This window comes from Trachypithecus francoisi, unplaced genomic scaffold, assembly GCF_009764315.1.
Source record: "Trachypithecus francoisi isolate TF-2019V2 unplaced genomic scaffold, Tfra_2.0 Lachesis_group1, whole genome shotgun sequence".
In the NCBI taxonomy this organism is placed as follows: domain Eukaryota; kingdom Metazoa; phylum Chordata; class Mammalia; order Primates; family Cercopithecidae; genus Trachypithecus; species Trachypithecus francoisi.
In genome coordinates, this window is record NW_022681454.1 from 14,493,554 (window position 1) to 14,520,919 (window position 27,366).

The 27,366-nt window shown below is 40.3% G+C and overlaps 1 protein-coding gene across 3 annotated transcripts in view; it reads left to right on the forward strand.

Moving 5' to 3' along the window:
* Positions 1-27,366, forward strand: part of CC2D2A (coiled-coil and C2 domain containing 2A) — a 136,709-nt gene that overhangs the window by 18,786 nt on the left and 90,557 nt on the right. For all 3 annotated transcript variants that reach the window (XM_033213787.1, XM_033213789.1, XM_033213788.1), the window contains 3 exons: positions 18,517-18,605; positions 18,907-19,008; positions 26,537-26,638. In XM_033213787.1, the coding sequence (XP_033069678.1) occupies positions 18,517-18,605; positions 18,907-19,008; positions 26,537-26,638 (293 nt within the window). The remainder of the gene's footprint in view (positions 1-18,516; positions 18,606-18,906; positions 19,009-26,536; positions 26,639-27,366) is intronic.

The following is a 27,366-nucleotide window of genomic DNA, read 5'->3' on the forward strand; positions in this document are numbered from 1 at the left end:
ATAAGGTTTCCGCTGAGAAGTCTGCTGCCAGATGTATCAGAGCTACTTTATAGGTTACTTGTTTCTTTTCTCTTGTTGCTTTTAGGATCCTCTCTTTGTCCTTGATTTTTGAGAGTGTGATTTTTATAGATCTCACAGTAGTCTTAGGGGAGTTGAATGTTTTGGTGTTCTTTGACATTCTCATACCTGGATGTTGATATCTTTCTCTAAGTTTGAAAACTTGTTATTATTTTTTGAATAAATGTTTTACCCTGAGTTCTTTCTCTACATCGTCTTTATGGTCAATAACTCTTAGCTTTTGCCTTTGGGGCTAGTTTTTACATCTTGTAGGCATACCTCATTCTTTGTTATTTTCATTTTTCTTCTCTGACTGTGTATTTTCATATAGTCTGTCTTTGAGCTTACTAACTCCTTCTTCTACTTGATCAAGTTTGCTGTCAAAAGACTCATGCATTTTTCAGTTTGTCAGTTGAATTCTTCAGTTCTAGAATTTTTGCTTGATTTTTAAAAATTATTTCAATCTTTTTGTTAAATTTCTCCATGTTATCTTGAAGGTCCATTGCAAGACAAAGTTCTTAAAGACAACTATTCTGAATTCTCTATCTGAGAGGGCACATATCTCTATCACTCCAGGAATGGTCAGTGCCTTATTTAGTCTGTTTGGTGAGGTCATGTTTTCCTGGATGTTCTTAATGCTTGCTCATGGATGTCTGGGCATCAAAAAGTTAGATATTTATTCCAATCTTCGTATTCTGGGCTTGCTTGTAGCCATCCTTTTTAAGAGGGTTTTCCAAAAACTCAAAGGGGGTTGAATGTAGTTATCTAAGCCTGAGGCCACTGCAGCTGTTTCAGTACTAGGGGAGCCCTAAGTCCAATAACACTGCAACTCTTGCACATTTCTAGAACACAGTTTTGATAAACTTAGGGAAGATAAGAGAGAATTCCCTTGGTTCCTAGGTGAGGTCTCTTGCTCTCTTCCCTCACTTTCCCCAAAGCAGGAATCTTTCTCTGCACTGGGCTACCTAAAGTTGGGGGAGGGTAATGTGGGAATTCTTGTGGCCACCACAGCTGGCACCTTGCTGATCACACTTGCTGGGTCACATCTGAATGCTACAGGCTCTCAGGCTAGCATGGAACTGGGCTTGCCCACAACCCACAGCCACTACTGGCTGGCTGCTATTGTTGTTTATTCAAGGCCCAAGACAACTTTAGTCAACAGGTAGTAGATCCTGCCAGGACTGGGTATATCCCACCAGAGCAGCAGATTCCCATCTGGCCCAAACTGGGTCTGGAAACACTTTTCAGGAGCAAAATCCTGGAATCGAGGACTTCAGGAATCTGCCTCATGCTTTATTTTACTGTGGCTAAGCTGGTACCCGAATTGCAAGACAAAGTCCTCTGTACTCTTCTCTCTCCTTCTTCCAAGTGGAACGAGTCTCTCTCCACACTGCACTACCTGGATTTAGGAAGGAGTCACGAAGCACTCCCATAGTTGTTGAAGCTGATGTTTCACTTGGGTGCATGCCAAATGCACTCCCTCTGAGATCAGCATGGCACCAGGGCTTACCCAAGGACTGCAGTCTTTTGTAGCCTGACTGCCACTGCAATTTATTTAGAGAAGTAGACGATTTTAGTCAGCTGGTCATGAGGCTGGTCAGGACTCGGGTTTTTCCCACTGGGAAGAGGGGAGGATTCCCCTCTGGCCCAGGATTGATCTAAATGCTCCCTCCATGGGCGCCAGCAGAATTCTGCTCAGTATTGTGTTACACTGTGTCAGCACAGCACTGAGTTCCAATGCAAAGTCCCACACTCACTTCACTCTTCCTCTTCCAAGTACATAGATTCTTTCTCTGTGCTGTGCTGCTTGGGCTTGGGGGAAGGGTGGTGCAGGCAATGCAAGACTGCCCTTCCTACCCTCCTCAATGCATCTTTCCTTGTTATTATGTTAATACTAGATACTGTGATCACTAACCTGATTTTTTGGTTCTTATAATGGTATTTTCTTGCACAGATAATTGTTCAATTTTTTGTTCCTAAGGGAGGGATACTTGCACAGAAGTTTTTAAGTTTGGTATAGCCCCATTTGTTTATTTTTGCTTTCATTGCCTATACTTTGAGTGTCACATCCAAGAAACTATTGCCAAATTCAATGTCATAAAAATTTCCTTTTTCTTCTAGAAGTTGTATAGTTTTAGGTATTATGTTTAGATCTCTGATTCATTTTGAGTTAATTTTTGTATATGATACAAAGTAAGGGACAAACTTCATTTTTTTTCCATGTGGATTTCCAGTTTTCCCAAGATCTTTTGTTGAAGACTGCTCTTTCCCCATTGAGTGGTCTTTACACTCTTGCTGAAGGTCATTTGACCATTTACTCAAAGGTTTATTTTCAGGGTTTCAATTCTATTCCATTGGTCTATATGTCTGCCTTTTACTAGTACCAAACTGCTTTGATCACTGTCGCTTTGTAATATGTTTTGAAACCAGAAAATGTGAAACCTCCAATTTTGTTCTTTTTCAAATTTGTTTTAGTTCTTTGTGGTCCTTTGATACTGAATAAGAATTTTAGAATGAATTTTTCTATTTCTGAAAAAAAAAAAAAGCCATGGGGATTTTGATAGGGATTGCATTGAATCTGTAGATAATCTGGGGGTAGTACAGACATTTTAAAAATATTAAGTCTTCCAATCTATGAACACAGAATGTCTTTACATTTATTTGTGTCTTTAATTTCTTTATTTTTTATTTTTATTTTTTTACTTTTTGGAGACTGAGTCTCCGTTCTCTGTCACCCAGGCTGGAGTGCAGTGGCCAGATCTCAGCTCACTGCAAGCTCTGAGTTTACACCATTCTCCTACCTCAGCCTCCCGAGTAGCTGGGACTACAGGCACCCACCACCTCGCCCGGCTAGTGTTTTTTTGTATTTTTTAGTAGAGATGGGGTTTCACTGTGTTAGCCAGGATGGTCTCGATCTCCTGACCTCGTGATCCACCTATCTCAGCCTCCCAAAGTGCTAGCTTGAGCCACCGTGCCCAGCCTCTTTAATTTCTTTTAGCAATTTTTTATAGTTTTGAATGTACAAGTTCTTTGTCTCCTTGGTTAGATTTATTCCTAAGTGTTTAATTCTTTTCTATATTATTGTAAATGGAATTGTTTTCTTGATTTTGTTTTTGGATTGCTCATTTTTAATGTATACAAATGCAACTGATTTTTCTGTGTTGATTTTATATCCTGTAGCTTTGCTGAATTATTTATTAGTTCTAAATTCTTTATTAGTTCTAACAATGTTTTTGTGGAATCTTTAGGATTTCTATATACAAGATCATGTCACCATGAACAAAGATAATATTATTTCTTCCTTCTCAATTTGGATGGCTTTCATTTCCTTTTCTTGCCTAATTGCTCTCAGACTTTCAGTACTCTGTTAAATAGAAGTGGTAAGAACAGGCATTCTTGCCTTGTTCCTGATCTTACAGAAAAAGCTTTCAGTTTTTCACCACTGAGAATTGTGTTAGTGATGGGCTTTTTGTATTGCCTTTATTTTATTGAGGTAGTTTCCTTCTATACCTAGTTTGTGGAGTGCTCTTATCATGAAAAGCCATTAAATTATAAAAAGCATTATCAAATGCCTTTTCTGCATCAGTTGGGAAGATCGTGCACTTTCTGTCCTTCATTCTGTTAATGCAGTGTATTACATTTACTGATTTTCAAATGTTGAGCCCATTCTTGCACTCCTCTCCCCTTTTTTACATGTTAAGGGGACAGTCGCATGTTTGGAAGCATGCTGCAGGTTAAGACTTGGTAACCTGAGCTAACATTAATACTCTATAAATGGATCATGAAGCTCTTCCTCATGACCAGCTTATAAACACTGCTTACTTTATGTGAGGTTTCCAAGGTGGAGCCTCAGATTCAGTAGTCTCCTCAGCCACAACAAGAAAGTTTTTGCTCACAGATGGGTGTGAGAAAGCTATGGGACTTTTTAAACTTGTATGGTTCAATTTTATTTTTCTTCTCTAAGCACTTACTGGTTTACCTGAGGCTTTTACCCCCCTCGCAGAGTAGGGGATGGAAGCAGTGATAAACAGACAGACAGGCAAACAGATGATGAATCTGACATCTTGAACTCTGAGAACTTAAGACCGTGTTCTGAGTTAGGCAAAAAGCTTGCAGGCATCGTGCTAAGGTCTTTACATTCATTATGTTATTTAAATCTCAGAACAGTCCTACTATCAGGCATTGTTTCATTTATTAGGAGACTAAAGTCCAGAGAAAACCAACAGCCAGAAGTGGTGAGGCCAAAATTCAAACTCCAATATGTTGACATCCAAACCTATATTCCTAATTGCTGCACTCCAGCATCATTCCATAGCTTCAGACTGAACCCTCTTTGATCTTTGGAGCTGATGGTTTACAGTTACCCATGGAAGGTACAATGGCAATGCTATGACCCAGCCAGCACTGTCAACAGTGAGTCCAGAAACCCACAGAGGAATCTTACATGGTGCATGAAGCAAATTTAGAGTGTTCACCAGATCGATAATCTGACTGTGCTTCATTTTTTAAAAAACAGAATGATACTCAGGTAGACCATCCACCTATCTCTGCCTCCCTAGAACAGCCTGTTTCCTATTTGGGGTTTTCATTTATTTGTTTGTCTTATTCTAACTATTCATCTCTCAAAAATCAATATATACATGTCACCCCCTTTGGAAAACATCCCCTATTCCCCAGAGTAAGCTGAGTAGATATTTTCTTTGCTCCCATGGCCCTTGCACCTGAGTGAGTATCCAGAGGCATCTTTTCATTGGTACGCCTCCTGCCCTCCTTCACCAAACTAGCAGTCCTTGAGGGCAGAGCCTGACTTTCAGCTCTGCTTAGCATAGTGCTGGCATGCAGATGGCACTCTGAGTGAACAGTATCTCCAAGTGGCCTCTCTGCTTTTCCCTCTAGGCATTGCTCTGCTTTAGGTGTGCTTACTTACCACCATGCCCATTGTGTCTTTTCAACCAAGTCTGCTCAAACATCTGGATCCACATGTTTGATTACTCCTTCGACCTTTTACTTCCCAAACTTCTCATGAGTCTGGGCTGCCCCTCAGTGATACCAGCCCAGGCCCTCACCTTGAACTGTGACCCTCTGTCCTACAAGGCTCCAAGTATTGTCAAGGTCAGGCTGCATTTAGAGACGCAGAGACCAGCACCCCTAACCTATGGCCTCACATACTGCTTCGGGCACATGTCTGGAGGCGCCACCTCCCTAATGAACCACACCACAAACCCATGCAGTGAAAGCTTGGCTTCTAATCTGCTCTTCAAACATATATATAGTCATGACATTCCAAATAAAGAAAGCATTTCACTGAATGTGGAATAGTTCCAAATAAAATAAACATCTAGTTTAAAAGTACACACATTCCCCCATGATTTCATCTTGCACCATCTCTTGAGGGAGTAACTATCACACATTAAGTAGTTTCTTAGGAACATAAATTTCTTCATTACTACCATCTGTTTTCCATTCATTCATGTTAGTTTCTCTGATTAAACCATCATTTCAGAGCCAATTTGTCAGTATTGGTGGAAAAGAAAGTTCAGAATCCAGTGAAATATGATGTAAATGAAAGGAAATAAAGTGTTTATTTTAGGTATACTTTTTAATAATCATGAGGACCTGGAGAGACTGGCCTGGGGTGGCGGAGAATGTTATAAAGCACAGCATGAGACATAGAGGGAAGCTGCCTGAAGGAGCCGGGCCTTGGGAGTTACCTTAGTGCCTACCAGCTGGAGAATGGGATGAACATTCTAGTCCAAGGATGCACACTGGAGAATGTAGGAAATGTCAAGACGTTCACCAACACTGCCGTTCACTACCTCACACAGTACTGGGCAGACTAAATTAAAGTACTAATACGTATAAATAAATATTACCTATTGTTAGTTATGAGGAAAGCCAAGGCTGCAATTACTCTGTACTCAGTCCTAATTCCCTACCCTCCTTTAAAGCGAACAAACAAAAAAACAAAACTTCTTTAGAGCAAAATTCTTTCAAACTCATTTTTTCTCATTTTTGTCTCCAGTCTTCTCTTGAAATCACTCCAGTGTAACTCACACACCCACCCGTTTATTGATAATGTCCTTGCCAAGGTGACCAATGACTCACACATTTGCTAAATTCAATAGTCAGTTCTTTATGTTACTTGACTTTCACAGCATTTGATGGCGCTCACCATTCTCTCCTGCTTTTGCACTTGGCTTCCAGGACTCCACTTGCCTGGTTTTCCTTCTGCCCCACTGGCTGTACCTCTTTCTCCTTTGCATGTTCTTATTCACATCCCGACGACTCCATGTTGCAGCACCCTAGGCTCAGTGCTTGGCTTTCTTATCTTTATCAATACTCGATTATTGTTGTCATCTCAAGACTTTAAATTCAATCTATATACTGACCAGTTCCAAATTTTTATCTCCAGCGTGGACTTCTTCCAGACTAAATATGCAACCACATACTCAACATCCACTTTTGCACATCTAATAAGACAACCCATATCTTTGGCTTACTGAAATATAACTTACATACCATAAAATTCACCCATTGTTAGTGTACAATTTAAGGAATTTTTGGCAGATATATAAACGTGCAATATCACACTACAATCCACTTTTAGAATATTTTTATCACCCCAAAAAGTTCCTGTGTGCCTATTTGCTTCCACTCCTAGCCCTAGCTCTAGGCAAACACTGATCTGGTTTTTATTCCTGGAAGTGTGTCTTTTCTGAACATTGCATGTAAATGGAATCATACAATATGTAGTGATTTGCACCTGACCTCTTTCACTTAGCATAATGATTTTTGAGATTCATAAATATTGTAGCATGTATCCTCATTTCAATTTCATTTCTTTGGTTGCTGAATTATATTTCATCATACGGACACACGACATTTTGTTTATTCATTCACCTGTTGAGGGACATGTGGATTATATTCAGTTTGGTGGTATTATCCACAGTGTTGCTGTGAACACTTGCAACATGTCTTTGTGTAAACTTATGTTTCCATTTCTTTTGGGAGGATTCCTAGTAGTAGAATCTCTGAGTCATATGATAAACTTATGTGTAGCTTTTTAAGAAACTGTCGATACACTTTTCAAAGTGGCTGCATCATTTTACTTTTCTGACAACAGTGTGTGAAAGTTCCAGTTTCTCCACATCTTTTCCAACACTTGGTATTATCTGTCTTTAATTATACCCTTTACAGTAGATGTATAGTGGTGTCTTGTGCTTTTAACTTGCACTTCCCTCATGATTAATGATTTGAGTATTTTTTCATATTCTCATTAGCCATTTGTATATCTTCTTAGTAAAATGACTATTTAGTTTGAGACAAGAGTCTCACTCTGTCACCCAGGCTGGAGTGCAGTGGTGCAATCTTGGCTAACTGCAACCTCCACCTCCTGGGCTCATGTGATTCGCTTGCCTCAGCCTCCTGAGTAACTGGGATTACAGGTGCTCGCCACCACACCCAGCTAATTTTTGTATTTTTAGTAGAGACAGGGTTTCACCATGTCAGCCAGGCCGATCTTGAACTCCTGACCTCAAGTGACCCACCCACCGGGGTGGTGTGAGCCACCACACCCAGCGATTTACATTTTTTACTCATTTATTAATTGAGTTGTCTTACTAGAGAGTTGTAAAAATTCTTTATGTATTTTAGATACAAGTACTTCATCAGATAACATAATTTGAAAATATTTTCTCCAAGTCAATGGCTTGTCTTTTCATTTTCTTAATGGTGTCTTTGAAGTACAAAAGTTTTAAATTTTGATAAACTCAAATTTATTATATTTTTATTACAGATTGTGCTTTTGGGGTTGTATCTAAAAATTATTTGCCCAACTCAAAGTTATGAAAATTTTCTCCCATGTTTTCTCCTAGAAATTTTATAGTTTTAGCTCTTACATTTCTCTAGATCTATTATGTATTTTGAGACAACTCAAATTTTACTTAACTGAAACTGACCTTCTGATCTGTTTCTATCAATCCAAACCTGTTTCTCCTAGAGTCATCCCACCTCATTAAATGGACTTTACATTTTTTTTCTATTGCTTGGGTCAAAAACTTGGAGTCATCCTTAACCCCTGTCTTTCTGTCTGCCCACATCCTATCTACCATCAAATCCTGTTTGCTCTACCTTCAGAATAGATCTCATGATTACTTCTTACTCTCTCCACAGCTACCACCCTGATCTAAGCCACTTTCACCTCTCATCTAGAATACTGCAGTAGCCTCCTAACTGATCTTCTTGCTTCCATTCTCAACCTTCATTTTCAACCCAACAGCCAGAGTGGTCCTATGAAAACAAAGTCATGTCACTTCTCTGTTTAAACCTTCCAATGGCTCTCACTCAACTCAGACTTAATGCCATTTTTTTTTTTTTCAGCACAGGGGACTTTATTGATGGTACACGACAAAGTGGGGCACCCCAGGCTCCTCCCTCTTCAGGGGGTCTGCATGGAAATTGTGAGGAGGGGAGATTCTCAGTGAGGTGGGGTACTGAGGGCAGCAGGGACTCCTCAGCAGCTGAGGGCCTCTGTCTTCCTTTCGTGCTCTCGCTGGGTTTGGTGGTCCAGGGATCTTACTCCTTGGAGGCCATGTGGGCCACTACTCTGTTGCTATAGCCAAATTCATTGTCATACCAGGAAATCAGATTGACAAAGTGGTCGTTGAGGGCAATGCCAGCCCCAGCATCAAAGGTGGAAGAGTGGGTGTCACTGTTAAAGTCGGAGAAGACAGCCTGGGTGCTCAATGTAGCCTAGGATGCCCTTGAGGGGGCCCTCTGATGCCTGCTTCACCACCTTCTTGATGTCCTCATATTTGTTAATGCCTAATTATTTAGGATGACCTATGTGGTTGCGTTTCCCCTTACTTCTGTGACCTAATATCTACTATTCCATTCCCTCAATTTTTGGGTTCCCCATTTCTGCTCTGGCCTCACATCAGGCTTAGTTCTATCTTAGAGTCTTTGCATCAGTTAGTACTACTTGTACCTGAAATTCTCATCCCCTAGGTGTCTACATGGTTTGATCCCCCTCTTTCTTCACCTGTTCTTATGTCACCTGGAGGCCCTTACCTGGCCACTTTATTTATTTATTTATTGGGACAAAGTCTAGCTCTGTTGCTCAGGCTGGAGTGCAGTGGTGCAATCTTGGCTCACTGCAACCTCTGCCTCCTGGGCACAGCCATCCTCCCACCTCACCTAGCTAATTTTGAGACTACAGGTAGCTAGGACTATAGGTGTGCACCACCATACCTAGCTAATTTTTGTGGAGGCAGCATTTTACCATGTTGCCCAGGCTGGTCTCAAACTCCTGAGCTCAAGCAATCTGCCTGCTTCAGCCTTCCAAAGTGCTGGGATGACAGGATTGAGTCACTACCGCCTGGCCTACTCTATTTAAAACTGCAATTCGCCCCTCCCTCCTGGCCCTCCTTATTCCCTGATCCTGTGTTATTTGTCTCTACACTTAATATCACCATCTGACATACTAACTACAGAACTTGTTTGTGGTCCATCTCCCCTACTGGCATACACTCTCTATGAGGGTGGAGGCATTCATTTGTTTTGTTCACTGCCCCATCCCTAGTACCTTGAACACATAACAGGTGCTCAAAGAATATTTGTTGGTTGAATGATTGAAGAGTCAAGACAAGATTCTGTAATCCAGCATTTCCAAAACTGGAGTTTGTAGAATAATAATATCCTCTTAGAAATGAACTGCTCCAAAAAAAGACTTCAACTTGAGAAACTTTTCATATCATTTCTACTCTTGGAAATTCATGAAGTTTGTTCTGAGACTACACACACTTCACCCAGCATTTCTCACACAGTTCTTGGTCCTCCTGAATACCTGTTAATATTTTTTTCCACTCTGTAGAAGACAATGTGGAAGACTCAATCCTAAGTAGAATCTCCATGTCAAAATATATCTGTGATATTCTTGACAACTCTCAGAGTCTCTGAAAGTCCTGTTTGGAGCCTCATGCCCTGTGCACCAACACAACAGCATGAGAGCACCAAGTCTTGTCCAGGCTGATGGTCCCCAAGTCTGCACCATCTCCTGAAGCACAAAGAAGAGGAAGGGGCACCAGACAGGGCCAGGATCCCAAGACCACACATGAGAAAGAGACGCATGTGCCAGAGCAAGAGTTCCTGAGTTTTCAGCTAACATAAAATGAAAGTGCTGGTGGGACTCAGAAAGAGTGAGCCTGGGAGAACTAGCAAAAAAGACAGTGATCAGAGAAGTCCCTCCAGAGCACCTCAGCAAATGTGAACTATCAGCAGTGCTGGGGCTCATACAGGGACAGCCAATTTGTTCTCAGCCCATTTTGACTTTCTTTTTATGTAGTGACACTTTCACAAGTGATACTGGTCTATTTCACAAAAGTTAGAAAATCAAGAGAAAAAATCAATGACCTACTTTCTTAAATTCTAGTTACAGCCACCAATAGGTTTTTGGGCCCTTTTCTTGCCCTGGGTAAAAACCTGCCTGACAGTAAAGTTGTGTCCTGTGTACCCAGAGCATTAGTTGTGGCTTAAAGGCTATCCTAGGGTCTTGCATCAGATTGTCCACTAATTACATTTTTAATCCTCAAAATTTGAAAGTTTTAATTAGTGTGAATCAACTACATGCTTTGATTAACAACATACAGTTACAATATGTAACAGGGTGAAGCATATATAAATTTAAAAACAAAGAATGGTGACTTCACAAATTATCTATTTTTTTAATTTTCTTTCCAACTTTTATTTTAGGTTCAAGGGGTACATGTCAGGTTTGTTACATGGGTAAACTGCATATTGCGAGGTTGGTATACAGATCATTTTGTCCCCCAGGTAATCAGCATAATATCCAATAGGTAGTTTTTCAACCCTCACCTGCCTCCCACCCTCCACCCTCAAATAGGCCCAATGTCTATTGTTTCTTTTTCTTTTTTTGGAAGACAGACTCTCATTCTGTTGCCCAGGCTGGAGTACAGTAGCATGATCTCAGTTCACTGCAGCCTCCGCCTCCTGGCTTCAAGTGATTCTCCTGCCTCAGCCCCCCATGTCGCTGGGATTACTGGCACATGCCACCACACTCAGCTAATTTTTGGTATTTTACTAGAGACGGGGTTTCCCAATGTTGCCCAAGCTGGTCTTGAACTCCTGAGCTCAGGCAATCCTCCTGCCTCAGCCTCTCAAAGTGCTAGGATTACAGGCGTGAGCCACCATGCCCAGCCTCTATGTTTCCTTCTTTGTGTCCATATGTAGCTCAATATTTAGCTCCCACTTACAAATGAGAACATGCGGTATTTGGTTTTCTGTTCCTTCATTAATTCGCTTGTGATAATAGCCTCCAGCTCCACCCATGTTGCTGCAAAGGACATGAATTCATTCTTTTTTATGGCTATATAGTATTCATGATGTATATGTACTACATTTTCTTTGTCCAGTACACCACCGATGGGCACCTACGTTGATTCCATGTATTTACTATTGTGAATAGTACTGTGATGAGCATGTGAATATATGTGTCTTTATGGTAGAATGATTTATATTCCTTTGTGTGTAATGGGATTACTGGGCCAAATGATAGTTCTATTTTAAGTTCTTTGGGAAATCGCCAGATTGCTTTCCACAGTGGCGGAACTAATTTACATTCCCACCCGCAGTGTATAAGGGTTCCCTTTTCTTCTCAACTTTGCCAGCATCGTTATTTTTTGACATTTTAATATAGTAATGGCCATTTTCACTGGTGTAAGATGGAATCTCATTGTGATTTTTATTTGGATTTCCCTAATTATTAGTGATATTGAGCATTTTTCAAATGTTTGTTGGCCACAAGTACATCTTCTTTTGAAAATTATCTGTTCACATTCTTTGCCCATTTTTCAATGAGGCTGTCTGTGTTTTGCTTATTGAATTGTTTAAGTTTCTTATAGGTTCTGAATATTAGACCTTTGTCAGCTGCATAATTTTCTCCCATTCTGTAGGTTGTCTGTTTGCTCTGTTGATAGTTTCTTTTGCTGTGCAGAAGCTCTCTAGTTTAATTAGGTCCCACTGGTCAATTTTTGGTTTTGGTGCAATTGCTTTCGGAGACTTCATCATGAAGTCTTTGCCAGGGCCAGTGTCCAGAATGATATTTCCTAGGTTTTCTTTTAGGGTTTCTAAAGTTTTAGGTTTTACATTTAAGTCTTTAATCCATCTTGAGTTGATTTTTGTATATGGTGAAAGGAAAGAGTCTTCTGCATATGGCTAGCCAGTTATCCCAGCACCTTTTATTGAATAGGGAGTCCTTTCCCCCATTGCTGTTATTGTAAGCTTTGTTAAAGATCAGATGGTTGCAGATGTGTGGCTTTATTTCTAGAAAAAGAGGAAGTCACACTATCTCTCTTCGCAAGCGACATTATTCTATACCTAGAACACCCCATAGTCGGCGGGGTGTGGTGGCTCACACCTGTAATCCCAGCACTTTGGGAGGCCAAGGCGGGCGGATCACGTGGTCAGGAGATTGAGACCATCCTGGCTAACGTGGTGAAACCTCATCTCTACTAAAAATACAAAAAATTAGCTGGGCATGGTGGCGGGCACCTGTAGTCCCAGCTACTCGGGAGGTTGAGGCAGGAGAATGATGTGAACCCAGGAGGCAGAGCTTGCAGTGAGCCGAGATCACACCACTGTACTCCAGCCTGGGTAACAGAGCGAGACTCCATCTCAAACAAAAAGAAAAAGAAAAAGAAAACCCCATAGTCTCTGCCCAAAGGCTCCTAGATCTGATAAACAACTTCAGCAAAGTTTCACAATACAAAATCAATGTACAAAAATTAGTAGCATTTCTGTATACCAATAATGTCCAAGCTGAGAGCCAAATCAAGAATGCAATCCCATTCACAATAGCCACACAAAGAATAAAGCGCCTAGAAATACAGCTAACCAGGAAGGTGAAAGATCTCTACTAGGAGAATTACAAAGCACTGCTGAAAGAAATCAGAGATAACACAAACAAATGAAAAAACATCCCATTCTCATGGATAAGAAGAATCAATATTGTTAAACTGAACATATTGCTCAAAGCAATTTAACATTCAGTGCTATTCCTATCAAACTACTGATGACATTTTATACAGAATTAGAAAAAAAACTGTTATAAAATTCATTTGGAAGGAAAAGCGAGCCCAAATAGCCAACATGATCCTAAGCAAAAAGAAGAAAACTGGAGGCATCAGACTGCCTGACTTCAAACTATACTGCAAGGATACAGTAATTAAAACAGCATGGTATAGGTACAAAAACAGGCATACAGACCAATGGAACAGGCTAGAGAGCCCAGAAATACATTTTTCCTCTCAGCCCTGTTATTCTCCCATTTTTGCTACTGAAGTCAAGCTGGCTTTTGCCCCATGCTCTTCCTACCCCCTTTTCTCTATATTTTATAGTCTATCCTGGAATTTTGCATTAGGGAAAGATAATTTTGTGGTGAGGTTTGAGCATTTTTAATGGAGAAGCAGAAGTAAAAGGTAGTTCAGGCCTGTGTCCCTGTAACTCTTTTTTCCACTACCCCTGCAATAATTATGGAAATACTAGGTTTTCCTTGCATATTTTTAAGTTGACATAAATTATTATCATACTTTTAAATATTTGCCAAAGATTTAGAGGAATTACCAAAATGTTTTCCAGAGTAGCTACAGCAATTTATATTCCTACCAGCACAGAAATTTTAATTTATCCACATCCTTGTCAACACTTATTATTATCTCTCTTGTTTATTATACTCATCCTATAGGGGTGAAGTGGTACCTAATTGTGGTTTTGGTTTCCATTTTCCTAATGACTAATGATGTTAAAGATCTTTTCGTGTGCTTGTTAGCCCATTGTACTTCTTTCTCAGAGAATGCCTATTCATGTGTTCTGCACATTTTAAAAGCAGGATCTTTGTGGTATATGTCTTATATGTCAATAAAACTGTTTTTAATGAAAAATGTAGGTGAGGCATCGGGATTCTGGATCACATCAATTTGTGGACATAACATGAGAGGAACAGAAAATTATCTGAAATGAAATGCCTGTTTGTTAGGAAAACATGGTTGTGTTTTCTGAGGGATCAGGTATAACTGAAGTGCTTAGGAGAAAAATGGAGAGTGTCCACTACTTTACCAAGCCTGAAAAGAGAAAGAACTGGGGAACAGTGAGTATGGGTGATAGGAAAGAGGAGAGAGAGTGCAGAGAAGATCTGAAAGCCATTTCAAACATAAGGCTCACGTAGCCTTGGGGTTAATGGGTTTGCTAGGCAGCAAGAGCAACATTGCTGAACATCTAGCCTCTTGCTGTGTCTGATGAAAAACATCACTTTGCCAAAGAAATCCACATTTCATACTACATTGACATTATGTATATATTTTTAATGGAATGTCCTAAAATTCTGTCATTATCCATAAGTTCCTGTATGCCCTCAAATCACATCTTAATTAAAAAAAATATTTTCATCAGACTTTGCATTTGATGCTACAGAAACTTTATTCATGTCAGGTTTTCTTAGCTGGGTCAAAGGGCCATTTTCTGAATATGCCTCTTTTTGTAAATGTGAAATCAAGCCTTTCCTCGAGCCTGGCAGATCAGTTCTCACCTGCAGGGCTTGAAAGGGAGATCCAGTTCGAGGTCATGTAGCTGATTAGTAATGGAGTGGAGCAACTGACAATAAATTAGAAGAAAAATGTTTAATGAGGGTTGTCTTAGTATTTCCAGCTGTTTAAAGAAACCCTGTTTGCCATATTCTACCAAGACAAAAATGAAAGTACTTAATCCCATTAGCTCTGATGTCAAAAGGAGTGAACTGGTACCTTTGGCTTCCATGGATGTCATGTTAGTAATATTATCTTTTTTAAAAAGTCTTCATCATTACTGTTTTCAAACAAATGAAGATTACATTCATCTTGTTTGAAATACCTTTTTAAGTATAATATCCCTCACACCATCATGGTTCCTTTCTATGTTTTTCCTTCACTGATCTAATACTACAAAAACCGAGTTCAAAAGTCCCCCAATACGTTTTTTGCTCTCAGCTGGTCACAGTCTAGTTGGGAAGATGACATGCCATCAGCTAGTTGTACAGACCTGATTTGTAAATCTTTAAATCCTTTACATGTCTTTTACTAGCACAGACTTTAAAAACAAAATCAGTAAAAAGATCAGTGGTTGCCAGAAAGTAGAGGGGAGGGAGGGCTGAACGGGTGGAGCACAGATGATTTGAAGGGCAGTGAGACTACTCTGTATCATTCAATCATGCTGGATACGTATCATTATAGCTTTATCCAAATCTATAGAATATACAGCACCAGAACTAAATCCCCAGGCAAACTATGGATTTTGGGTGATTGATGCGTCAATGTACGTTCATCAATCGTAATGAATGTGCCACTCTCGTGGCGGGTACAAGCATCAGGGAAACTAAGCATGTTGGGGCTGGGATATATGGGAAGTCTCTGCAACTTCCCCTCAACTTTTTTGTGGACCTAAACTGCTCTAAAAAATAACGTCTATTAAAAGTGATAAATTTCATAATTTCAAAAAAGAATCAGGCAAGAGCTACTTTTTATGGTTTCAAAAATTGTCAGTGTTTTTTAAACTAATAATAAGACTACTTCAGTTTCTTTATTCAGAAGAGATAGTGTTTAATAAAATATCTTGTCTCTCTTTTAAAGAATAATTCATAAAATTGTTCTAGTAAACCATGTACAAGTAATAACTGTTTTATGTAAACTAAAAAAAACCCTGAATTTTTTAAGGGGGTGTAAATAAGATTATTTTTCATGTTCATAAAAACTTATTAGTTTTGAAAAAGGCTTCTCACTGGTGGTGGAGGGGGTTGGTGACAGGGACAGTGGCACAGTAAATGGTCAGCCAGAGGAAAGCATTGGCAAGAGGCACGGGTTCAGTCTAGAAGCCCCTGTTTACCCACTCAGGCATTCCACACACGCTTAGTGATACTTACAGTGTGCCTTCCCTGCGTGGCTGGGGACATTAGAACCTGGAGAGGAAACGGGTACTAATCAAATAGCCTAACAAATGCAATCATGTGTCATTTAATGACAGGGATACATTCTGAGAAACGCATAGCTGAGTGATTGTATCATTAAGGGACCATGATAAAACATACTTACACAAACCTAGGTGTGATATATATATATATATATGTATTTTTTAAATATGGAAAACCAAATGTCCCAGCATCATTACTGAATATCAGTTATTTCTCCTACTCGATCTGCAAAGCCAATATCAGGTGCCATAGATCAGATCTCTACATATGCTCCATTATAATCCTATGGGATCACCGTTGTATATGGGGTCTGCCATTGACCAAAACTTCTTTGTGCAGTACATAACTGTATATAAATTCAAAATGTGACAGATGAAGGAAGTCTCATGACTCTGTGCATATGTCACAGGAACATAATCTACCATAGTTATATTATCTTTAAGACGAAAAATGACTTGATTTTAAGTGAGTTTTAAAAGAATGCCAAAAATTTTTATTAAGCTAATGGAGATTCTCCTAAAGAACTCTGAACCTCAATACATGCATGCCAAACTCTAATCATTACCATAAATATTTCATGCCTCCATACAGGCATTAAGTGATAGTCGGGGGCATGATATAAGTAGTATTTTATAGCTTTCTATCACATGTATGGAAGAAGGCACAACCCAAGAAACAGAGTGGCTGTGCTGCAGAAATGGGCGTTGAGGCGGTGTCTTGGCTTGCATAAAGCAGGCTCAGGAGGAACCTGCAGACCTGTTATCTTTGCCTTCTCTCTGCCACTTTTCCTCCTAGCTCTCTTACTTTCACTTGCTTCCTTCCTCCCAAGATAGTGTCATTGTCTACAAGTGTGAGGATCCTTCTCTCCTCAGGAAACTCCTTTCTTAAAGCTTCAGCACTCACCATGGTTGAAAGCCTTCCCAAGCCTTTACTGTTCAGTCTGGCCCCTGTCCCAGAGCTTGGTGTCCTGGACAAGCACCGCAGACTCATCTGGCCCTAGACAAATTCACTCCGACACCTCCCAGTCTGACTTCCCCCTCTCATTTTTCTTTCTCAGCAGCATCAAACTCCTTGTGTTGAAACCTCAGATTCCCTCACTTTTTCCTTATTCCTCTATACTGGGGTCCTCCAGGTTGAGTGTGTGTTTAAACTCCCTGGTTGTCTGGGCTGTACCTCCAGGTTTTAGAGTATGCCTGAAAATCTGTGTATCTAAAAAGTTCCCAGAAGATACTACTGCTGCCGCTGCTACTGATCATTTTTCCATACCTACCAATCGCCACTAGGCCCTATTGTATTTTCCCTTGTGTGGCCTGTCTTACTGACTCACACTGACCCCCTTTCCTTCCTATCTCATACCAGGGCATCCTGGCTGGGGTCCCTGGCACCTCACCCACTCCACCCCAGCCATCCTGTGGTGCAGCTTCTGAAAACACTGCTTGCATTCACGTCCTCCTCCCTGCACATTCTTCACGACATCCACACTGCTTGGGGAATATACCCGAGACACCTTAATGTGACATCAGAGGCTTTCCATAACTTGACCCCAAAATCCTTTTGTAATCTTGAGTCCTTCTTTATCCTAGTAGAGACACTCTGCTCCACCCATGCTAACATTCTGTTCCCCAAAGACTCCATTTTACTTCCACCTCTTTTGTAATGGTTTAGAGAATTGGGGAATGTGGGACTGGGACCAAATCCCAAGAATTCCACATTCTAGGTGTGTGATTGTAGAGCCATTTATCACGCAGGGCTGCAGAGCCTTCATCTTTGTGATACTTGGTGATCATAATACCTTGGGTACTCCTCACAAAGACAGCAGAAAAACTGTTGAGAAATGCATTTGATGCAGGTATCACAGAACCTGGCACACAATAGCTGCCTGATAGTTCATTATATTTATGGGTAAATTCAATAAGATATACAAAATGTATATTGTCTCTATGATAGCCCAGGGCTAGGTCTGGGCCTCTAGAAAAGGTTTCTCTGATCAAAGATACCAGTGCAATTGACAGTTAAACCCGGAAACCCCAAACTCATTAGCCAACCATTCACCTGACAAGCCTGTTTCTCAAATCAACAAATGTGAGAGCCTTTTCCCAGTGGCAATTGAATTGGTAAGTATTCGTGTGCCTTGAACAGTCAAGTGTCATTCATTTCATTCTTAGTTAAGTCAAGATGACAGTGCCAGGCAGGACTGAGGTTTTGGCTCTCAGTTTCAGAAAAGCCAAGACATGTACTTACTATGTCAAAAGGATGGTTGTCAGCATGGTCTCATGTTTGCTTATGTGAAGTTCTAAATATGCCAAATAAAATTATGTTCTCTTATTTCTTTTTAAATTTAATCTTCCCTTTTGTGGGGAGAGAATTGTTTTAAAGTAATTTTCCTTTCTCTTTCCTTATTTTCTTTTCTTTTTTGTTTTGTTTTTGTTTTTGTTTTTGTTTTTTAGGCTTACCTCCAATTCCTTCAACTTCCAGAACAGGCTTTGCAGAATTTTCCATGAGGGGACGCATGAGGGAGAAATTGCAGGCTGCGAGGGTGAGAGAACCACATGAATATTCTGTTCAGTGCTGACTGCAATCTTCCAGGGCTTGTCTAGCTTACTTTTTATGCTCCAAACTGCATGGATTTGAATACCATTCAATTTGTCTTTCAAGTTTTAAATGTTAATGTCTTATTTTGCATTGGCACAGATGAAAATTATGCTTCAGAATTTAATGTCACTTTTCTAAACCATTTTCCTTATTCTTACCCCTTAAAGGATAGCATGTATATTTTACTGATTATTTCTCAGCATTCTTGACATCATGTAGCAGTAAATTTCTGTTTGACTTTTTAGTCCAAAGCAGAAAGTGCATTGCTGCAGGAAATCCCCACTCCTCGGCCCAGGTGCTTACGAAGTCCCAGTAAGAAAGAACTGGAGACCGAATTTGGCACAGAGGTGAGAAATACCCTCTCTACTTTGTGATCAAAACCAGTAAAGCAGAATATAAAGTTTCCAGCAAAAGTTTTTAGAGCAGAGGTATGGTATTAAATGCTTATTAATAATTATAATACACTTTGGGAGACTGAGGTGGGAGGATCATTTGAGTCCAAGAGTTCAGCCGGGCGCGGTGGCTCACGCCTGTAATCCCAGCACTTTGGGAGGCCGAGACGGGCGGATCACGAGGTCAGGAGATCGAGACCATACTGGCTAACACAGTGAAACCCCATCTCTACTAAAAATACAAAACAATTAGCCGGGCGTAGCGGCGGGCGCCTGTAGTCCCAGCTACTCGGGAGGCTGAGGCAGGAGAATGGCGTGAACCCGGGAGGTGGAGCTTGCAGTGAGCCGAGATCGCGCCACTGCACTCCAGCCTGGGGGCAGAGCGAGACTCCGTCTCCAAAAAAAAAAAAAAAAAGAGTTCAACACCAGCCTGGGCAACAGAGCAAGTCCCCACTCCTACTAAAAATAAAAATAAAAAATTTAGCTGAGCATGGTGGCTTATGCCTGTAGTCCCAGCTACTCAGGAAGCTGAGGTGGCAGGATCACTTAGGCCCAGGAGGTCAAGCCTGCAGTGAGCTATGATTACACCACTGCAGTCCTGCCTGGGCAACAGTGAGACCCTATTTCAAAAACATTAATAATTACAACAGCTACTATTTATAAGGTACTACTCTGTGCCAGGCATTTTGCCACCTTTGTCCCATGTTATCATATTTCATTATCCCTACATGGCAGGTACTATTATTTTCATTCACATTTAACAGATGAGGAAACCAAGGGTCAGAGTAGATGTGAAACCACCCCGGGTCACAGAGCATGCATGTGGAAGAATTGGGATTTGATCCCAGCTCTATATCATTTCCAGTCTGTCTCATTGGGTCAGCATTGCTGGATCCATGGATCTTCCTGGAAAGCAGGGAGAGAGATAAAAATGCAGTACAAAAATAAAGTCAGATGCTAAGGGTCCTTGAATGTCACATTTAGGAGCCTCAGTAGTTTTCTACAAGCCATGGAAAGCTATTGACAACAGGAAGGGGAGGCAGTGTGAATGCACTAGAGTGAATTTCGTTTGCATTTGAGGTGCTGGTGAGGAATCTCAATATGTGTTCTCCAGAGACACAGAGGAAGGGCCTAGACCTGGAGAAACAGATTTAGGAAGTATTTCTACTGTGGTGAGTGTTGAAGTTTTGAGAGTGCCTTTGAAGAAAACCTTAGAGTTAAAGCCCTTGAGGAGGAGAGGGAGCCAGGAAAAGAAAAACAGAGGGGTAAGTGCTATGACGGCAGAAAAAAGAACAGAAAGAAAAACAGCAGGTGGCTCAGGAGGTGTTTGCAACTCCAATCCCATTGGTTTTTTGTTGTTTTTATTGGTTTGGGTTGTTTTTAACCATTAAGACAAAGAAGCCCAGGCTCTAGGGATATTTCTGATTTTTTAAATGATGCCTTTTCTTTTTCTATGATGAGGTGTTATAAAATGTTACCTATATTCACCCCAAAGAAGTCACAAGTCGCATAATTATAAGGAATGTTGCATCCTTGCTTATGTTTTGTGGTCTTCAGTAGGAATCCTAGTCAGTCCAATGAAATGGCTTTATGACTATTTGTTATGCGCCTTCATGATCCATTCTACTGAAAAAGCATTTCTTTCCTTTAATTCCCATTTATTTTCTTACTACAAAAGCCATAACTTAAAAATATTGGAAAATAAAGAAAAATATCTATAATCCCATCAGCTTGACATAAGTACTTTGGTTATTTTCATGGGCATGTGAGGCTAAGCATCTAGTCATGTTGGCTAAGTGATAGGAGGTTCTGGTCTTTTATATGTGGCTTTTTCTATACCTTCTGACTAACAATCATTTCACAACATCATTTCAAAAAATAGATATCATAATTCATGTAGCTGTCACAGTCCATGGGCCACAAATACTGATATCTCAAATAAAGCTGGAAGTTGTAGAAGTAAAAATATACTCCCTTGGCTACTAGGGTGTTTATTTCTCCTTGTGATCAGGACTTAGCTTGTATGTTCATAATATTCCATATTCCCTAAGTACCATTCTTATGGTATTGAGGCAAACATCAACTGCTTTGTCTTTAGACCACGTCACATATTCATAATAGAACATCTCACAACCACGTTTCTTCATGTATATGCCTCAAATCTAGAAGGAATATCTAAAAAATGGTTCAATATCCTGTTCGTCAAAAAATATAGTACACAAAGAGCACAGATGCTGAACTTCAGCTGCCCAGGGCTAAAGGCTGCCAACCTCACTCACTAGTGATGCGACCTTTGAGTTTAGCTACTCTACAGACCCCACTTCCCGCCTCTATAAAATAGGGGTAATTCCAGAACCTAGTTCTTAGTGTTGTTTTGAGGATTAAAGGAGTGAACACATGTTACAGTGTTTCACATAGTACCAGGCACATGGTCAGCCCTCTCTATTTAAGTATTAGTGACTGTTAGACGCTGTATACTCAGAGAGAAAAGGGGAAACCAGTTAGGAATACTTTGGTCAGTAATCCAAATTTACCAACGCAAACCACTGCTCAATCTCTTTTGTATTTCCTTTCACTTTATACTCAGCAGACTTGTGATACGTGAACAAATGCAAATCTCTAAGAACACATAAACATCAAAGTAGAATTAACACAGAACCTTGAAAACTTAGCCTCCACTAGACATGACCAAAATTTTTCTATGTGTGGCCCTGGTTCCCTGTCTCAGATTACCCAAGATCTGATCCTTGAACCTAATCTACCTGTCACCCAGCCAGCATTTATGAGAAACTCCTTCCTGTCAGGTGTCTGATAGGCTCAGAACACACAGTGATGACAGTGAGATCTCACCCTTGAGGAGCTCAGTGGGGTTGACAGCCAGTGGGGATCTAGGGGGATTCAGCTCTGTAATGGGTGCTGTTAGCAGCCCAACAACATGGCACCTCGTCCCAGCCTCAAAATCAGGTTATATAAAAATTAGTCCATGGCTTTCTTTGATCTGACACCCAAAGCACAAGTAGCAAAAGGATAAATAACTACATTGGACTTCATCAAAATTTAAAACTTGTGCTTCAAAGGAGACCGTTGAACAAGGTAAGAAGAACACAGAAAATGGAGAAGTTATTTGCAAATAATGTATCTTCATTAGTATCAGGACCAGTATCAAGCATATATAAAAATGTGAGGGGTCTACAAGACAATCAGATTAGGGTGTCTTTTAAGAAATTGGTTTAGATTATGGTTTAGAAGAGAGATCAGGGCTATAGCTACTATATTTTGTAATTATGCTATAACAAAAGTAGTGAGACTTGAAGGCCCTAAAGCCTTCTTGTAGGATACAAAAAATTTAAGGGTGAGAAAGAATTCCTAGATGGATATGTGCACATATGATAGGCACTCAATATTTTATTGCTGGATTGATATTCAATGTAATTATTACATTATGATTATACAAATGTATTATAGCTCTTTAAAATTTAATTCAGCATGCTCAATGTTAATACTTAAATGTATAATTTATACTTAAATGTATAATTAATGGCCTTAAATGTATTAATATAATTGACTTTAAAACTTTTTAAGATTTTGACAAAAATTACATTTATACTTTTTTATGAGGTCCATAAATACTGCAATAAAACCATCAATACTGCAATAAATCACATCAATGAAATTATATTATCTGAGCATATTTTCTATACCAACCCAATGGAAAGAAACAAAAATAATAATTTCCACATATTTTGCCACATGGAATTTAACCTAATTATTTTCTAGATTACTAATGTTAAGCTTTCTGCCTGGTCTTCTGTTTTATTATCATCATCTTCACAGATCTCTAAAGCCCAAGGCTTGCCTATGCAGAGCCAAGTTTCTCTCTCATGGGTTGACTTCTCGGTTTGTTTTGTGTGTTTTCAAACACATCAGTCTCTCTCCTTCCTGTGCTATAGGAGGTGGAGCAGACAGGAATAGAATGGCATCGTCGACAATGCATGAGAAAGTTTTAGCCCTATTTTACAAGAGGACCTGACTTGGCAGAATCTTAAAAAGCCTTCCTAACCAAGCACAGGAATCTGATCTTTATTCTACTGCAGTTTTTCAAAATCCTAGGCTGGGCGCGGTAGCTCATGCCTGTAATCCCAGCACTTTGGGAGGCTGAGGTGGGTGGATCACAAGGTCAGGAGTTCAAGACCAATCTGACCAACATAGTGAAACCTCGTCTCTACTAAAAATACAAAAAAAATTAGCCGGGCGTAGTGGCAGGTGCCTTTAATCTCAGTTACTCGGGAGGCTGAGGCAGGAGAATCGCGTGAACCTGGGAGGCGGAGGTTGTAGTGAGCCGAGATTGTGCCACTGCACTCCAATCTGGGTGACAGAATGAGACTCCATCTCAAAAAAAAAAAAAAGAAAAAATAATCCTTACACTGGGTAATACTCATCTGCTTTTTTCCTCATCCTCAAAAACATTTAAAATAGTGAAATTTACCAAGAAAAATAATAACTTCATTTAGCATTACATTGTGGAATGTATTGATTAGCACAGCTTCAACTTCTATACAATTTAGTTGGTATATAACTATTTAACCTTAACACTACAAAATGAGAAAATGAAGGAGAAGTACAGAATTCAACATAAAAGGAAACTGTATATAGTGACTCGATATTAGGATAGATTATACCCAACTGACACCCTCGTTTTTATTCTGGCCATTACTGGACATCTAGCTGCACATAAGTGAAATTTAACAGCACCTCACTTTAGCTGGACCTCCAGGTTTCATTCCAGGTGTATCCCTGCCTCTCCAGAAGGCTTGCAGAGGCCCACTCATGTATTCTAACACATACATGAGACTGGAAGCACCAGGGGCTTAACACCCTCTGGTGCAATCACCAACTATGTAGAGGCCAAGGGGAAACTTCCTTGTCACCCTCTGAAAGTTCACGGAAAATCAGCTGACAAAAGGAAGATTAATAGGAGAAAAGGCATACACATTTATAAATGTGCAAGGAGTACAGATAGTTATGTACCCTTCATCCTAGAGGAAACAGAGGTGGAGAAGTGTGGGTGATTTTAGTGAGTAGCAAATGATTTTTAGGGGAATTCTATGGGCTCGAAGAGTATAATAGTGGCCTCAGACAAAGTCTGTTGGGCCCGCAGAGCAGACAATGGTTTTTGACTAAAGTCTGTCCAAGTGTGTTGATGAACTTCAGTCTTTCTTCCTGCGATATGGGTACAGTTAATGAACACTCGAGGGACTAAAGGTCACTGTCTTCTTCTTTGGCAGGTTTGGACTCAGGCAGCTAAGGGAACTTCAGAGAACAACCTCATCCTGTGCTTTAGGAGAGACAGGGAATTTGGCATCCAGGGTAGGGGAAGTCAGAGAGACCTTGAGGCTTCTTCAGTTCAGCATGTCAAAGCACCTTATTTTGGGCCATCTGTTTCTAAGCCCCTCCAATCACCTGGGGGACAGAAGCCATTAGACAAATATTCCCCTCTCCTGTGTCCCTGGCGGACAATTCTGAGCAGCAGTTTGCATGACTCCTCAGAGGATCCCTGTGGGTTAAACTCTCTTGCCCACGGTGGTAGCCTTCTCAATCAAGTTCTCCTGCACTCACTTACCACCTGCTTTATTCTTCCCAGTCCCCAATTCCTGTTCTTTGGTGTCACTTCTCAGAGTCAACTACAGGCATAGAAAAACCCTTGCCACAGGCTCTGGTTTCCCATGGGCTAAACTAAAATGTTTAGTCATATCACGTGCATACAAACTATAGACCAAAACAAAAGACATGTAAGAAAAAGCTAGTAATGTGATAATAACAGCTACTATTAATGTACCTAACTGGTTATATTTTATGTACATTTCCTTATTTGATGCTCTACTCAAGTGGCCTAAGTTGTAAGTGGTAGAGTTAAAATTCAAAGCTAGACAGTCAGACTTCAGAGCCGATGGTTTCAGTTGCCAAGCTTTACAGGACAGTGCCTGATATGAATCAAACAATTTGATTCCAAAAAGAGAGTTAATTTTAGGATGGAGAAAGGAAGTTTTGTGTGGTCTTGAGGAACAGGTAGGACTTGGGAAGGATATACTGAAGGTCCCCAATGAAGATGGCACACTACATTACTGTTGTTGGGTGACAGTTACTCCATGCTATGAAATAATTCTCAGTCCATATAATAATGGTGAGGTTTCTGTCATAGGTAGAATAAGTATGTTCCTTCTTGCTATGAACACCTATATGTACTACTGGGATGGCTTAGAATTGCTCACAATTGCTTGACATTTAGATTGTGCTTCATGAAAAAGGAGGAGTATCTGGGTTTTAAAAGGGGTGGATTAGAAGGAGAGATGGGTAAGAAGTTGGAAACAGCAGCTTGCAGATTAGCTTTCAGAGGCAAAAGGGAATATCCATATGATAACTATCACATAGAGCAAGTAGAGGCAGAGGGCTTAGCTTTCTGGGGTAGATAGCAGGACCAGAGGCTGAGTGAAGACAGGCCATGTGCCCTGGAGGAGGTTATGTTGGACTTACTTACAATCAGACATGATTAATGTTTTTCTTTATAGACTATTTGGAAATGATCCTCTGTGAAGTGTATAGTCTTAATTTATAGGATCAGATAACACTTTTTTTTTTGAGATGGAGTCTTGCTCTGTCTCCCAGGCTGGAGTGCAGTGGTGCAATCTTAGCTCACTGCAACCTCTGCCTCCCAGGTTCAAGGGATTTTCCTGCCTCAGTCCCCAAGTAGCTGGGATTACAGGCGCCCGCCACTACTCCTGGCTAATCTTTGTATTTTTAATAAAGGTGGGGTTTCACTATGTTTGCCAGGCTGGTCTCAAACTGCGGACCTCAGGTGATCTGCCCGCCTCGACCTCCCAAAGTGCTGGGAGTTCAAGTATGAGCCACTGCATCTGGCCAACAGTTTTCATTTTAAAGCTTATTGAGTATACAATTTTATATTTGTTTAGTCTTGAGAGAGACCAGTTAAGAAAATATTCAGCAACATCAACCTTTAAACATACAGTCATGCGTCACTTAATGATGGGGATATGTCCTGAGAAATGTGTTCTTAGGCATTTTCGTCATTGTGTGAACACCATTGTGTGAATGTACCTACACAAACCTAGATGGCATAGCCAACTACACACCAAGGCTACAAACCTGAAGAGCATGTTACTTTTCTGAATACCATAGCAATGTAACACAATGGTAAGTATTTTTTTATGTAAACATAAAAAGGGTAGAGTAAAAATACCATATTTATAGTCTGTACAACCTCTGTCATGCATGCAGTTCTGCAGGTTGTCGCTATGGAGGGCATGACTGCATTTGAAATTTGCCAGCATTCCGTGCCTTAGGAATGATAAGATGCAACAGCAGTCAGAAGATAAGCCTTTGGGGCAGGGGGGTTAACCTTCATTTTAGAACAGCCCAAGTTTCTTGGTTTAAATGGCTTATGTATCATTTTTTTCCACTCATACAGCCAGGGAAAGAGGTAGAAAGGACTCAACAAGAAATTGATTCCCAAAGTTATTCAAGAGTCAAGTTCCGTGATTCTGCACAAAAAATCAAGCCTAAACCCCAGGTGAGAAATCTTGTCTTTTTAAATCATTTGTTCGTTTGTGCTTTTTACAAATATCCAATGAGAAATGACTACAGCCCGGGTGTGGTGGCTCATGCCTGCAATCCCAGCACTTTGGGAGGCCAAGACAGGCAGATCGATTGAGCACAGGAGTTCAAGACCAGCCTAGAAAACATGGCGAAACCCCATCTCTACAAAAAATACAAAAATTAGCCAGGCATGATGGCACATGCCTGTGGTCCCAGCTACTTGGGAGGCTGAGATGGGAGGATCACTTGAGCCCATGAGGTCAAAGCTGCAGTGAGCCATGATTGCGCCACTGCACTCCAGTCTGGGTGACAAAGTAAGACCTCATCTCTAAATTAAAAATAAATAAATGACTACATACATAACTTGACTCCTGTTGCCATGCAGTCTGCAAGAAAAAAGTATGAGAAGTGATTCCAACTTTCATACTAGCTGGAGAGATCAGAATATTGCCTGACTTGAGGAAGAGGGGGTGCATGGAAAGACAGGAAATGTTGGTGATAAGACAATTTGTTCAGCTCTGAAGTTGCCCCAGCTTTCATTATAGGAAAAAAGGAGAGTACTAACTCAAAAAGAGAAACAACAAAAAAAGGTCATTTGTTTAAAAATTTCTATATTTCTCATAATAAAACAAAACTATCTCAGCATTAGCTGATAAAACAATAAATCCACTGTTTGTCATTTTAATAACCTTATCTAAAGTG